Source organism: Glossina fuscipes, unplaced genomic scaffold, assembly GCF_014805625.2.
Source record: "Glossina fuscipes isolate IAEA_lab_2018 unplaced genomic scaffold, Yale_Gfus_2 61051, whole genome shotgun sequence".
Lineage (NCBI taxonomy): Eukaryota > Metazoa > Arthropoda > Insecta > Diptera > Glossinidae > Glossina > Glossina fuscipes.
In genome coordinates, this window is record NW_024003300.1 from 602679 (window position 1) to 616474 (window position 13796).

The 13796-nt window shown below is 33.4% G+C and overlaps 1 protein-coding gene across 1 annotated transcript in view; it reads right to left on the minus strand.

Moving 5' to 3' along the window:
* Nucleotides 1–13796, minus strand: part of LOC119643484 (forkhead box protein P2-like) — a 74053-nt gene that overhangs the window by 42003 nt on the left and 18254 nt on the right. Inside the window, exons 2-6 of the mRNA XM_038042837.1 lie at nt 7060–7237; nt 6835–7003; nt 6710–6754; nt 6573–6649; nt 5879–5980 (exon numbers count right to left, since the gene is read on the minus strand). Of these exons, the coding sequence (XP_037898765.1) occupies nt 5879–5980; nt 6573–6649; nt 6710–6754; nt 6835–7003; nt 7060–7237 (571 nt within the window). The remainder of the gene's footprint in view (nt 1–5878; nt 5981–6572; nt 6650–6709; nt 6755–6834; nt 7004–7059; nt 7238–13796) is intronic.

Sequence of the window (13796 nt, forward strand, 5' to 3'; positions counted from 1 at the left end):
AAAGCGAAATGGAACGAGAGTTTTGTGCTTGATTATACCTCCTGCAAGAACGGAATCTATTATTGTTATCAAAATAAAGAAAAGGAATAATAGTGAAAACCTTTCAAAGTAGTCAAATTTAAAGTAGTTTTAGTAAGCACTTTCTACGTAAATATAATAATTGAGTTAATTGTATTACTAACAGAAATCACCTCCGGGACTTTCAATACTTTTACGCTTTGAAGCACACTCTCTGCTGAAAAATTGAAGTGATTTCACACTAGGTAATAAACTATAATTATGAATCAACTCTTAGGTTATTCATAAAAACAAAAATAGATGGTATGTAAAATAAACTTGTTAATACACTCACATATACGTTTATTATTTTTTAAAAATCGCAAATGTTTAATAAGCAAAATATGTAAATAAAAATAAAAATATATAAATAAAAAAAAAAAAACTAGAAATCGGTACGAAGTAAATAGAATAAATGAAAAACAGAAAACAAGAAGGGTTTGCATCGTTATTTATCAACCATACCGTTGGCCTTGGAACATCTTCGTCAATCGTCTTTTTACCAATATTTGGTAAAAGAAAGGGGAGAAATCTTGAATGCTGTCTGCAGGGGTGGATCATCGTCGAGCTGGGATCCCTAAGGGACAAAAAGGACGGATTGGTCTCTTTTCCAGAATGGGACTTGATAGTCACGATACGGGAAGTATTGATATCGTGCCAGCATCTTTTACAATCAAGTCATCGCCTAACTGTACCGAAGATGTGGTGTTTGGGCTTGTATTAGATTTTCTTGTACATTGGTTGAGGGTAACGGACAGGGGATACGGGCTAACGGGCTAAGAATGAACCTACGGACAGCGAACAGTACAGATAACGGGCCTTACAGACGGACTTACAGCATGTGTCAGGTTACGGCTTGTAAGCGAAACGCCTTTAAAAAAAAAGAAAAAAGAAAAGAAGAGTTTTTTTTGTACGTCATACAGAACGGCAAGGCAAAAGAAAAAAATCATACAGCTCTATCGCAAAATAATTATAATAGCTTTGCTTATAACAAATTTTTATCAAAAAAATGGTCACTAAATTAGCCCCCAATGCGTCTGCTGCTTCTCTCTATTTTATATATTTTTTGTTTCTTTTCTATTTTGAAATTAATTTTTTTTTCTTACTGACATACATCAAAACCAAAAACTTTCAGTTTTCTTTTTCTTTGAATTAATATTTATCTTTCTCTTCCTTAAACCTGAAAAACTTCTTTTTTCTTCAACAACCTCTTTTTGTTTTAATCGCTGTCCTCCTCCTCCCGCACCGAATCTCAAGACCAACGCAAGAAAACCGATAAAAATGGCGTCAGCATGTCTCCCGCCACGAAATTTGTTTTCATGCAAGAACTTGAAGAAAAAGGAAGTGAAAGAAGATTGCTAAGCTAAAACCTCATATTACAGCAGTGAAATAGAGGGATTCTGGCGCATATTTTCTTTCCCATTTCATGACCGCATTCCTGCCTTTATTCATATGGTGATTCATCTTCAAAATTAATTAAAATCAATAAAAGTAATTTTTTAAATTATGACAAAGTAAAGTATTTGCAATCACATTTTTTTATTCACATGTATCAAAATATCTCACTTTTAATAACGTTCGCATTAGTAGTAGCATCATTTGGCATTGTCGTGACTTTGTGGGATGTCAGAAAAACTGCTGCTTTAAATTTGCCATTAACTATACAAAATATTTAAACACATACTTGCAATATTAGGAAAAAATACCCCAAGCATGCGAAATAATTAGTTGGGATGAGTGTACTATGGCGCCCTAAAAATTATTGGATGCACTAAGTCGAACATTTAAAGATTTGAAAGAAAATAGTCATATTTTTGGTGGCATATACACAATAACTGAGTCGTAAAATTGCGTGCATATGATGCTGATAAACACAAATATAAACATTTTTCAATACACCTAAAACTGATATAATAGTTTTAATTATTTAGTTGTGTTTTTCTTTCAAATCTGTCTGAAACGATGTTGAATGGTTCTGCTAATTATTGCGTAAATACTTACAATTAGTTAAATGTGTAATATACGTGAGTTCTTTTATTTATTTATTTTTTTGTTGTTGTATGTGTCAATATGTACCCTCACATTATTTACAAACTTATGCTGTGCTTACACAAACATAAACACTATTACGACCGTATGAACATAAGCGACAAGTCTTTACAGAGAAGAGTTCTATTGTCAACAATATATAAGTTGCATATTTACAAAATCACTATACACTTTAAGGCAAAAAATCGTTGAAATCAAACGGTAGACCTCAAAAAATGTATTTTCAGTAATTTTGAACCCTTTCAGCATTCCACTATGCACGACTTGACGCTTTGTCAAAAATCAACCACCTAACGAAGGCTAGAATTGCTTTAATTATTTTAGATCCACTATATTTTAAGTGTTTAAGTAAATGGTCAACAACTAATTTCACTGTAATATATTTTAAGACTATTCTATCAGCACCGTTTCATATCGCATATATAATGAAGTTGCTATTTTGGTTCCTACACCATGTGCAAATTTATACATACATCGCATGCTTTCTTCATTGTTGCCTCTTAGAGCAATCGATAATTTTGCATTTATTTCTTTTCTATTGGTGAAATAATTTAGTTCAAAACAGCATTTACATTAATCATTCGTTGACAAAACCGATAAAATTCTTTGAAAAAATTGAAAACTTATTCGATGTTATAACATCATTGCAAAATTAAAAACTAACCAAAGAGTCGTGATGAACCATTTGCATAAACTAAAGAAATTCGAAGTTTCGATATGATATGAATTAACGAAATTGAGTCGTTTTTTAAGTTATTGATCATATCCCAAAAAAGATGGATCGCACATAAAATGATATGCAAAAAATCGTGGATGAAACTTCACGAAGTCCAGAAAAACCCCGGAAATGAGTTCCAATCTCTGCTTTTACTAATGCGATGAAAGACAAATTAATAAAAAGGTCGTCATCTTCCATTACGACACTGCAAGACTATGCATATCTTTAATCATTCGACGAAAATTAAGAAAATTTGGCTGGGGCATTTTGATGCATACAAAGTATTGCCTGGACCTTCCCTCTTTCGACTGTCATATCTTTCACTCTCTGCAGTGTTTTCTAATTGATATAAATCCAAATTTCAGAAATACTACAATAAGAGCAAAATGATTCTACCAGAAAAATAATAAAAAGTTATCATTACATCACAAATGAAATTAATGAAAACGTGTGTGAAGTTTGGTGAAAAATTTTTCTTGAAAATTTTATATATACGTTTGTTTAGTAAATAGCCGGGTAATAGCTGCAGTAAATTGAATAATTTATACCAAAATAGAAGCTTTTTTTCGCATATCATATGCAAGAAACAAATATACAACTTGTTAACGCATGCAAAAGTAGATAAACAAGAAAGAGAACAGAGATATTCCTTTATTTTTTTAGCTTTAGCAGCTTCACTGCGCAAATGTGGAAGCAGACATCTCGTGGTATAAACACATTCCCAAATTGAATTGTTGGAATGAATTGATACTTCGGAGAGATTAACTGTTTCTAACTGGTTTTCAAGTCGTCTGCAAGTATTTAAATGGTGTCTATGCGATACGACTGGTATCTATTTACATAGGGTATAGGACTTTTTAAATACTATCCAGTGAGCATCTTTTTAGCATCAAAATATATTTAATTTACTCGTCTTCCCAATGACGGCTCTGGATTAACTTTTAGTCTGTAGAGCTTCGTATGATTCGTAAATTAAATTAAATATGGTCATTATTATCGATTGACAAGCTTCGCATTTTTGCATCGGTTTAATGGATCACTTCTAGTTTGACTCTATACTGCGTTGGAGTATGCCATTTTGCTAGTAATATATGTGCTCTTTTTCTTATTTCATCTTCCTTATTTATACAAAAACGTAATCTTTTCGTTATTTCTTTACTACTTATTTTATAGAAATTAGTCTTAATGTTTAAGATAAGATTGATTATTAAAAGACAAATCTATTCGGCTCTTATTTTATTGTACATGAATTGCATTTGTAAATAAATGAATAAATAAATAGGTATATAAAATCTTCCGTATTTAAAGGTTTTCTCTGACGAATCCAAATACAGACTGCGTTTTCAATAGTTTGCGTATTTGACTTTAGTTAATTTTAGCTGGAGAATTGCAAAAAGAAAATGCTAGTTTATAAAAAACTTTTTTGTAGTTATGAACTTGAAGCGGCTCACAGAACGTTAAAATCAGTGTATTGACTTTCTTTCGATGTTAATATCGGACCTAGCCTAGGCAATTTCAAGTACTTCGGATCGTATCGAATCAATTTTTTTTTTATCACATTTCATGACCTAACGCATCATCATATGTCACGATTCCCTAGCAGTTTTTTTCGAATTAACAAGAACAGCCACGCAACTACTGCCTGACGAAAACTTCGATTTCAGCTAATTATTTTAGATATTCAATGACATTAGACATGATTAATAACAAAGTATTTCTGAACTTTTTTAAAAGTTTTGAGGAAGTCAAAAGTATTTCTTTATGTTTCGATTATATGAGTATTTTTTTCAAAATATAGATGAATGGTACCCAATGGCATTAACTGTTGGAAATCAGTTTCTGTAAAGTAGATTATAATATAATTAATTGTCCTAGAAAGAGCAAGAATTTAAGCAGATCAAAAATCTTCATTGAGACCGGGAGAATTTTTTGAGGTCAATTACATCAAAAAGTAATTTCCACAAATAGTATGTAGTAGATCTCATGTATTCAGTATAAGCGCATAATGTAGAATAGGGTATAGTTCCAAATTGAAAGACGTACTGGTTTAATTAACTGCGTTCGAGTCAAAAAGTTCAAGGAAATTTTCTCCCAAATTTTTGTAATTCGCCATTATATTTACATAAGTTCGAAAGGAGTTTTCAGTGCTTTGGAATGAATGGTGATATGTGGATAAAAGTTTTCGTTAGGAGAGAAAAAGAAAGAAAGAAATAAAGGAAGAAAGAAAGAAAGAAAGAAAGAAAGAGAGAGAGAGAGAGAGAGAGAGAGAGAGAGAGAGAGAGAGAGAGAAAGAAATGTAAAACAATTATTAGTTCCTTGTCCAGATTGAATTTCTACATCAAGTGAAAAATTATACTCAAATCATAAAACTAGAAGTTACCTCCCTTCCTAATACGATATCTTATAACAAAAGTAGGAAAAGCTATTAAACAAAGGAAATTTAGTTTTGCCCTATTTAATTTAACTCAAAACATAGTGACAACAGATAAGAAAAAGGAATAAGGGACGTGATTGTTCGTTCAACAACATGTAAAATATGTTCTCTTTCTCTCCCGTTTTATCTCCGTCAATACCAACGTTTATTATCTCTTTATACGATATAACGGTTACAAGCACCTTGTGTTCGTATATAATGTAACTGAGAAAGACTTATATTCTTAAGCTAACATAAGAATAAATAGCTATATATGGATATATATGGATATATATATATATATATATGTGTATATATATATGTATATATATATATATGGATATATATATATATATGTGTATATATATATGGATATATATATATATGGATATATATATATATATATGTGTATATATATATGGATATATATATATGTACAGAATGTATATATAGAATATATATATAGAATGTTACTTAGGTGCTATTCCAAATCAGCAAAAGAAATTCAAGCATATGATCTTATGTAAATTTTTTTAAACCAATGAGTACGTGCATATGCACTAAGTGTTTGTATGCTCGGAAATTATGTATAATATATAAAAATTAAGCTGGAATATCTATTTTGTGCTTTGAGTGGTTACCTTCCAAGTTGCAGCATTGCGTCGAAAATAACAAAACGTATTTTGAAACCAGTTGTAGATTTCATTAAGAGTTAACTGCTTATCCGGAGATTCGATGATAGACTTTGAGAATAACGACGTTAAAGAATAAGAAAAATAAAAAAAAGGATTACTCCGCTTAAATATTACCCACCGCACACACTATTTTTACCTATACATTACTAATTTAATTTATTTCAATTATTTGTTTTTAAAAAAATTGATTTGCAACTTTGTAGTGGTTACATTTTAGTGACTTTAGTTTCATATAGAAAATTTGTAGCTTACTATTCAAATATTTTCTGGAATAATTAAATCGGAACGTGCATTGAATTCCGTGACAGTGTTGCTAGTCTCTTAAAGGGTAACACTACTGCAAATCTTTAGGAGATCATTTTTTTTTATTGGGTTACTTAACTCCTTCGATAGATAAAAAAGGGTGAACGTGAAAAAATTTGAAATGATCCAAAAATTCCAAATATAATTGTATACCATTGCGTTGCCATTTTGATATAGTTCAAAATTAGTTTACACTTACTATCTTCTCCAACTTTTATTACCTTTCCCTCCATTCCTAAATGTTACACTGATGTAAGCCCTTAACTGAAGTGGTGCGGTAAGTACTGAAGTAATAGATCTTTCCAGTTTAGGCAAGGTTTGACTCTAATTTACTCACCTGTCTTATGAGGGAAGCATAAGTAAAAGGTGGTCGAACGTCAGCATTCTTGTAAAATTCGCGATTCCTTTGTATTTCTACAAAATCAAAAAGACAATAGTTAATTGGAACAGCGACGAACACAATTGTTTGCCAACCTTGCTGTACGTCTAGACCGGCACGTTCTAGCATATAGGATAAACCTAAAAGTATGCCAAGACAAGCTTCTTAAATGAACTTTTCTCTTCCACTTTTGTTTAGCCAGATTTCGTTTTAAACTTACCACCCGTTAAAGATAAAGATGCTTTTTCACCAACACGCTTTCTATTGGTTGCTGTATTGGATGAATTCATATTCGACGAAGGCATGGGGCTAATCGTGGCAGGCGTTGTAATACTTGATGTTGCACTCATAGTCATGGAATTTTTAAAATGAGCTTCAGCTGCTGCTTCCTGTATTTATGTCAACAGTTACCTGAATGTTTACTAGTAAACCTACCTGTCTTTACCTTAATTTGACGGTTTTCAGGTGAAAGGAATTGTTTAATCAAATAAAGGTGATGCATCATAGCTTGCAAACGGTCACGTTCCTTTTGCAGGTGCATTTCCAATTGAGAAACGACTTGCATTTGCACTCGTGCCTGCGCTGTAGAGCGATCATCCAAGCAATGTTCGCTATTTAAATGGCTTTAAAAACATATGTAAGAAAAGAAAAGTTGGTACAAATTTTTTTGAATGAGTAATCTAACAATTTAATACAATAGATAATAAAAAATTCGTACATAATAAACTAGTTTTTTGAATTATTATATAAAATAAACACCTTTTTTGGCGAAGGAATAAAAGTAGAATGGAAGCAGTGCAAAACGGAAGAGAGCGAAACTCAAGGAAGAATTCCATGAAAAGAAAAAAACCTCTACTGAAAGAAGCAACAAAGGGAGTGTTTTGATTTTGGAAGTTGCTTTACAGTAGCTACCACAATTCCTAATAGCAACTATGCCGTACAAATATGTTTTTTTTTACGTATATATACTTTAAAGCGCAATTGAGGCAAAAGAAAAAAAGAGTGATTGTCCAGCAGGATAATGGACTCTAGTAGAAAAATTAAACAAAATCGGAGCTATTGAAACGCGAAGAAGGCGTGATTAGAAGGCGGGAGGGAAGTTCTATAGCGATGTAGTAGAGAATGCGAGGAAAAGTGAGATCCTGCTGAAACTGAATAAGGATATGGTTAAGATAAAACAAAACCAGAATTGTGAGACAATGTTGGAATTAAAAAGATTCTACAAAGGAAAGTCGATGAAGTGTAAAGAAACAATTGAAGAAGAAATAGTTGTAGCTAAAAACTCTTCATCACCATGGAATAGATCCAAATTCAATGGAAGGAATGAGGACATTTTTTGCAGGCACGTGGATGGCAATTGTGGGACTGTCTAGCTGGCCACGGACTTACTACGGAAGACAAGGATAAAAACTAGATGGAGGGTTTGCAGTATGCGCGAAATTTCAGCACCCGCTAGATGTTTTAAATGTCAGGAATTTGGCTTTATAACGAGAGCCTGCAAACGAAAGTCGACATGAGTCCAAATTGCAGCAAGCCAAGACATAAAGGTAAAGAGTGTAAAAATAAGCCCAAACGATTTATCTATCGTGGAAAAGGACTAGTCATAAGCCACCCTATAAGGATTAGGCGTTACCCTCCATGTTAGATAGTTATTGCTAAAACTGCGATAAATTAACTTGAATATTTCTTGATACTTCTTATTTCCCCAATTAATTTCCGATTGCTACGTAGTCCACTTTTTTATACAATGTGACCTATATACGAGATTTCATTTTAAAAAAAGTGCACGTTCGTAGATTTTTTGCCTATCACGTCATTAATCAATATGTGGTCAAAAAATATTATGGGTCCCTCTATGGCAGATAAAAAATGCATTAACTTTGAAATAAGGTAGGGGTTTAATCACAGACTATAGGTGAAGAACTCTTTTGCCTCGCTTTGCCGGTGACATAGTGTAATTGACTGTACCGAAACAAGCTCTTAATCAATGATACCCTACCATATTAATGAATTTTCATTTAACCCAAACGCAAGGTAATGTTAACAACAGAGTTTGGTTTTTACTCTAAATTCGAACATTAAGTGTGACTTGTAATCCTTCCTCTCTAGTTTCACATAAAGCTGTTATATCGCCTCCGATCGCTTGGCTCCTTTGCCGGTCTTGCGGACATTTCATCGTCTAATTCGTTAATTGCATCGAACGCTCTATCCTTAAATTAAGATTATAGCAGATTTAAGGCCGGGAAATTCTCCCTGTCTCATTAATGTTGATGCGACAAGTAAATTTCGTCCCACTGGTCACCATCAGTTTAAATCATTAAAAAAAAAATAAACAAAAATAATAAGTCCAGCTCTGCTCCAGTTCTTTCAATTTATCGTCAGAGCATCTGGTTGCATAAACAATTAGAGTCACTGCGTTTCTTACTACAAATTATGTTTTCTTGATATTCTTACCATACCGGAAAGCAATATTTGTTTTAAGCCTGACACCAGATATCCATCGTGATAATGGAAAGGATTACCTTGCTGTAAACGTTCCACCCCTTAACCAAGACCGTGTCAGTATTTTCAAATTATCTTTATCTCAGTCTAGAATTCTCTCGTCCTTGAGAGTCTCAGGCCTAGTGACTATCATTTGTCAAAATCTTAGAAATCTAAATAGCAAAATTCTGTGTACTTCCCTTAATTCAATGAGCACAGAAGTTTCCAGTTCGGCTTTTACTAAAACTTTTAAAAGTTCCTGCTAACATCTTGTATGTTTTCAGAAAACACCGGTTAGGTCGTATTAATGGTGGTGCGTGGGTTGCGTATTGGGTTCTCTCTCAACTCCTCCCAACGTTAAAGTTATTGTCGCTCATGTAAGAAATGGTTATAAACATTTATATTTAACTTGGTTTTATAACATGTAGCTCCGTTACGATCTGCAGGTCTAAGTGAGCGGTCAACGCGCTGGTCTATCTCTTTTTTTTTCTTTGTTTATTGCATTGTTTTGATTTACATATCTGTTACAAATATAAGTGAACAAGACATAAAAACTTGAAATGTGCGAGTTCAGGATGCTCTGAATACACCATGCCATTCCAAAGTTATAAGCAGAAAATCTCCTGGTAATGGAAAAGAAACAGTTGGCTCCCGTTGCAAGCAAACAACGATGATCCTGCGAAAATGGATTCTGGTAATATTGTTCACAAAAAAGACTATACGCCAATAAAATTGCTACATGAAAATTCTTTTGATATTAAAAATCTGTTTTTAAGAAAGAACATCAAAGAGTTTTTAGTAAAAAAATGTAAATTCGCGTCAAAGTCCCGTGTGGGTTTGACGGGCCACGCAATAAAATAGAAAATATCTCGAAAAATACAAACTACGTCAAAATGTTCGTCAAAAAATAAGACCATTGATAGATTAACATATTTCGTCTATTTTGACAACGGTATAGTACCTTTAAATCCCCTGCGCCAGAATATTAAAACATAATTCCAAGCTGTTGTTCGTTGGGATGGGAAGAAAGAAATATCTTTCACTTGATTGTCCAAACATCCAACTGTTCGAACATGGCGAATGCTCTTTTCACATATAGCTGAAATTATTGCGATACTAATTGTATTGAAATAATACTTCCGGGGGAAATCCGTGTCCAAACCATGCCGTTTATCTCCAAAAAAGAGACAAATTGAATAACAAAAGCGCAATCCGAGGGACAAGATCCCAGAATAGCTCTTCCTCAGGTAGCCTCTCTGTTGAGCAAAACAACTTGATGTTTCCAGCTTTGTACCGCGAAGCTAGTTTAAGATCTGGTAAGAATAATTTCTGTTATCTTGCAAGACATCACTCGCTTTAGTACTTGAATACAATATCAATCTTTTCAAAGAAAATGAAATCGGTCAGTCAGCTTTTGATGTTGCTCTTATGAACTATGTGCTGCTATTTCAAAGATTGTTAATCATTTGCTTAGAACAGTTGGAATAGTAGCTTCCTTATTTCACTTTCCAAGAGTAAAGACAAACATCTCGTTAAGATCTATATAGCCATTGCCAAGCTGATTGTGTTACCTAAATTGTTTTCGAATCTTACATTTATCCATTTCAGCATGGATTACCGAAAGGAATATCAACTGTTACGAACATATTATACTTCACTTGTTGCGTTTGCAAGGCTGTCTCAAGTCGGCTGCGCACGGATGTCATATACGCTGATTCCAGTAAATATCTTGACCTAGTAAGTAATAATATTATTGATTTTCAACCTTCTGCCCTCCGGCTCTCCTTCACCCTTTTTAAAATAGATAAACCCTTGTCTTCATCACAGATCATTTAGGGTTCTGTTTAACTCCATTACCTCTGGTAAACACCCCGTGACATCAGGTGTCGCTTAAGGCACCTGCTTACGGCGCTTTTTATTCATCGTATCCATCAATGATCTCCCTACAGTGATTAAATCCAGCCAAATCTTAATGTACGCTGACGATCTTAACTCTTTTTTTCATTTGCCTTGGAATCGCACTCATATCTTTTTCAGTCTGACTTAAATAAATTGCTTACATCAACAAGCGTTCCTTACGTAGGCGGAAGTCATTCAACACTAAGTACTTCATAAATTTACATACATTGGAAAATGTGGATTCGTTCATAGATTTGGGGTTTCTTTTAAGCAAAGACTACGTTTTAACCTGCATGTTGTTATTAAACCGTGGTCCAAAGAACTTCATGATGCACATATTACAAAAAGGCTATAGCTTAGTTAGATCAATACTTGAGAATGCCTCAATGTGATCTTCCTATTGTTATTTTATAAGTTAAAGATAATATAGAATCCGTTCAAAAGCATCTTCTCTTAGGAATTCGGGTACGAAGCCGTTTGCCTTTTTGCTTTCTTTTGCAAATAGACTCCTGTCCTTAGCCTTACCATCACTTGAATACCGTAGATTAGTCCTTGATGTTTCCTCCTTAATTAAATGAATAAATGGAATTATCGATTCGCTGACGTTAGGTAGTAAAACTTCGATGTTCCAACCCGTTTTTCTGGGAACTTTATTTTCACGAAACTTAGGGAAGGTGGATATAATATAATTAGGAGCTTTTCAGCCCATACAAAACCCTTTGCAAAAATCTGAATTCTATCAAATCCTTAATATACGCGATTTGCCTACATCGTATTTAAATTAATTTGCAATCTTAATATAATATACGAAAATTAACTAAGTTTGCTTACTTTATCTGTTCCTAAGTTTTTGAATGTTTGCAATGGCTTAGAAGTTCATTCACATCCCACATTCACATCCAGCTGCGGGTGTGTCTTTCTGTGTAAGATGTGTATATGCTGCTGTTTATGTTTTTTCTGCTCTTATATATTTGTGCATGAATTTTATTTTTTTTTATTTTTTCATCATATTTTTTTGTTTACTTTTCTTTATGCACTTATTAATAGTTACCAATAATAGTTAGCTTTAAATTTTTTTTAAAGAATCAATTGAATTCGGCTGTTCATTTATTTTCGCTGAATTTTATAAGTAAATAAGGTACATAAGTAAACAAATAATATTCTTAAGATGTGCCGAGAACAATTTACTGTTATAAAGGTAATGGTAGTTCTACACGATTCATTAATGTCTATATTCCTGGAGGGTTAGACAAGCTCAAAGGTTCACACAACTATAAATTTAAAAAAAAAATTTTTTTTTGTTTAGTAGATACATTGAGCTATTAAGAATATGTGGTAAAAATCCAATGACCGCAAAAAAATTCCCCCTTGAAAACTTCGCACTCTTTCCCGAACGCTACGCCAAGAATACCTGTATCAAATATATGTCTGCCGGGAAATTGCAGCCTAACAAACTCTAACAAATGTCTTCGAAGACTGTTTATATTCATTTGCCATTTTTTCCATCATTTCACAATATTTCGAGAGTAAAACGTACGACTGCATCTTTTGCTGCTTTTTTATTAATGAAAGAGAGTGTTTTCTATTGAAAATCGATATATTTAATTAAAAAAAAATGGTTAAAAACCTTGTTTTAGGTACTTAGGTTAAATATTGAACCAAAACGGTAATTTTGTTACATGTGGCAATTTAAATGCTAGACGTCACAACTGGTTCTGCGCAAGAGCAAATTCATCTCTTAGAAAATATTTTAAATGTCTAAATGCGTTAGATGTCACGAAATGTAAATTAAAAATAATGTTTCTGCTTCCGGAGAAAGTGTTTGGGAACATCAAAAAGCAGTAACTCATACGCAACAATTATTACGTTAATGTTTTTTTTTTTTTTTTGGGAAAGATGTCGGTTTACTAAGAGAAAATATTGTTACGGAAATCCCAAATCCTGTTCATTCCAGCTAAGTAATAAAATCCCTAAGGAAGAAAAAACTAAATGCACATTCGCAGCACGCAGCTGGCGCCCAAGGAAAACGAGAACTAGAAAAGCAGGTTAAAAATAAAACTATAAAATTAGATACTAGTAGTATGATGGTAAAAATGTTGTAACGGCCGCGAACAAACCTTGGGTAGGGTGTCTGTCGGTCTGTGTCAACCGCAAGCGGAGCAATAACGGCATGCCGTTAGACAAAATCATGCGATTTTGTGGTACCGCTAGTAAATCGCATGATCTTGCGGTATATGTGTTTATTATTTTATTTTCTTTTTCTTGTCTGATCTCCTTATTCGCAAGTACAGTCAAAATCGTATGATTTTGCGGTACCATTGCTTGCTTTTGCAAGTACAGCCAAAATCGTATGATTTTGCGGTACCATTGCTTGCTTTTGCAAGTACAGCCAGAATCGTATGATTTTGCGGTGCCCTTGCTTGCTTTTGCAAGTACAGGCAGAATCGTATGATTTTGCGGTACTCCTTTTTTTCCTTTTGCTCTTGCAAGCATAGGCAAAATCGTATGATTTTGCGGGATCTATGCTTGCTCTTGTGAGAGTAACGGCAAGCCGTTATAAAGAGAGAGCAACAGGAAGAAGAAGAGGGAAATGAAATGAAAAGGAGAAGTCTGTCTGCGTTTCAAAAATTAAAGTCAGAGGATAGAATTCTGAGTTGAAGTCAGTCGGAGTCAGGCACTCGCTGAGTGCAGTTCTTGTCGCGCTTTATCCATTAACAGTCAGATGTTAGACTTCAGTGTGATCGGTCGATTTTCTAGTGTATAAATCGCAAAAGAAAAGCTAGAGTAAAATAAATAAACAAG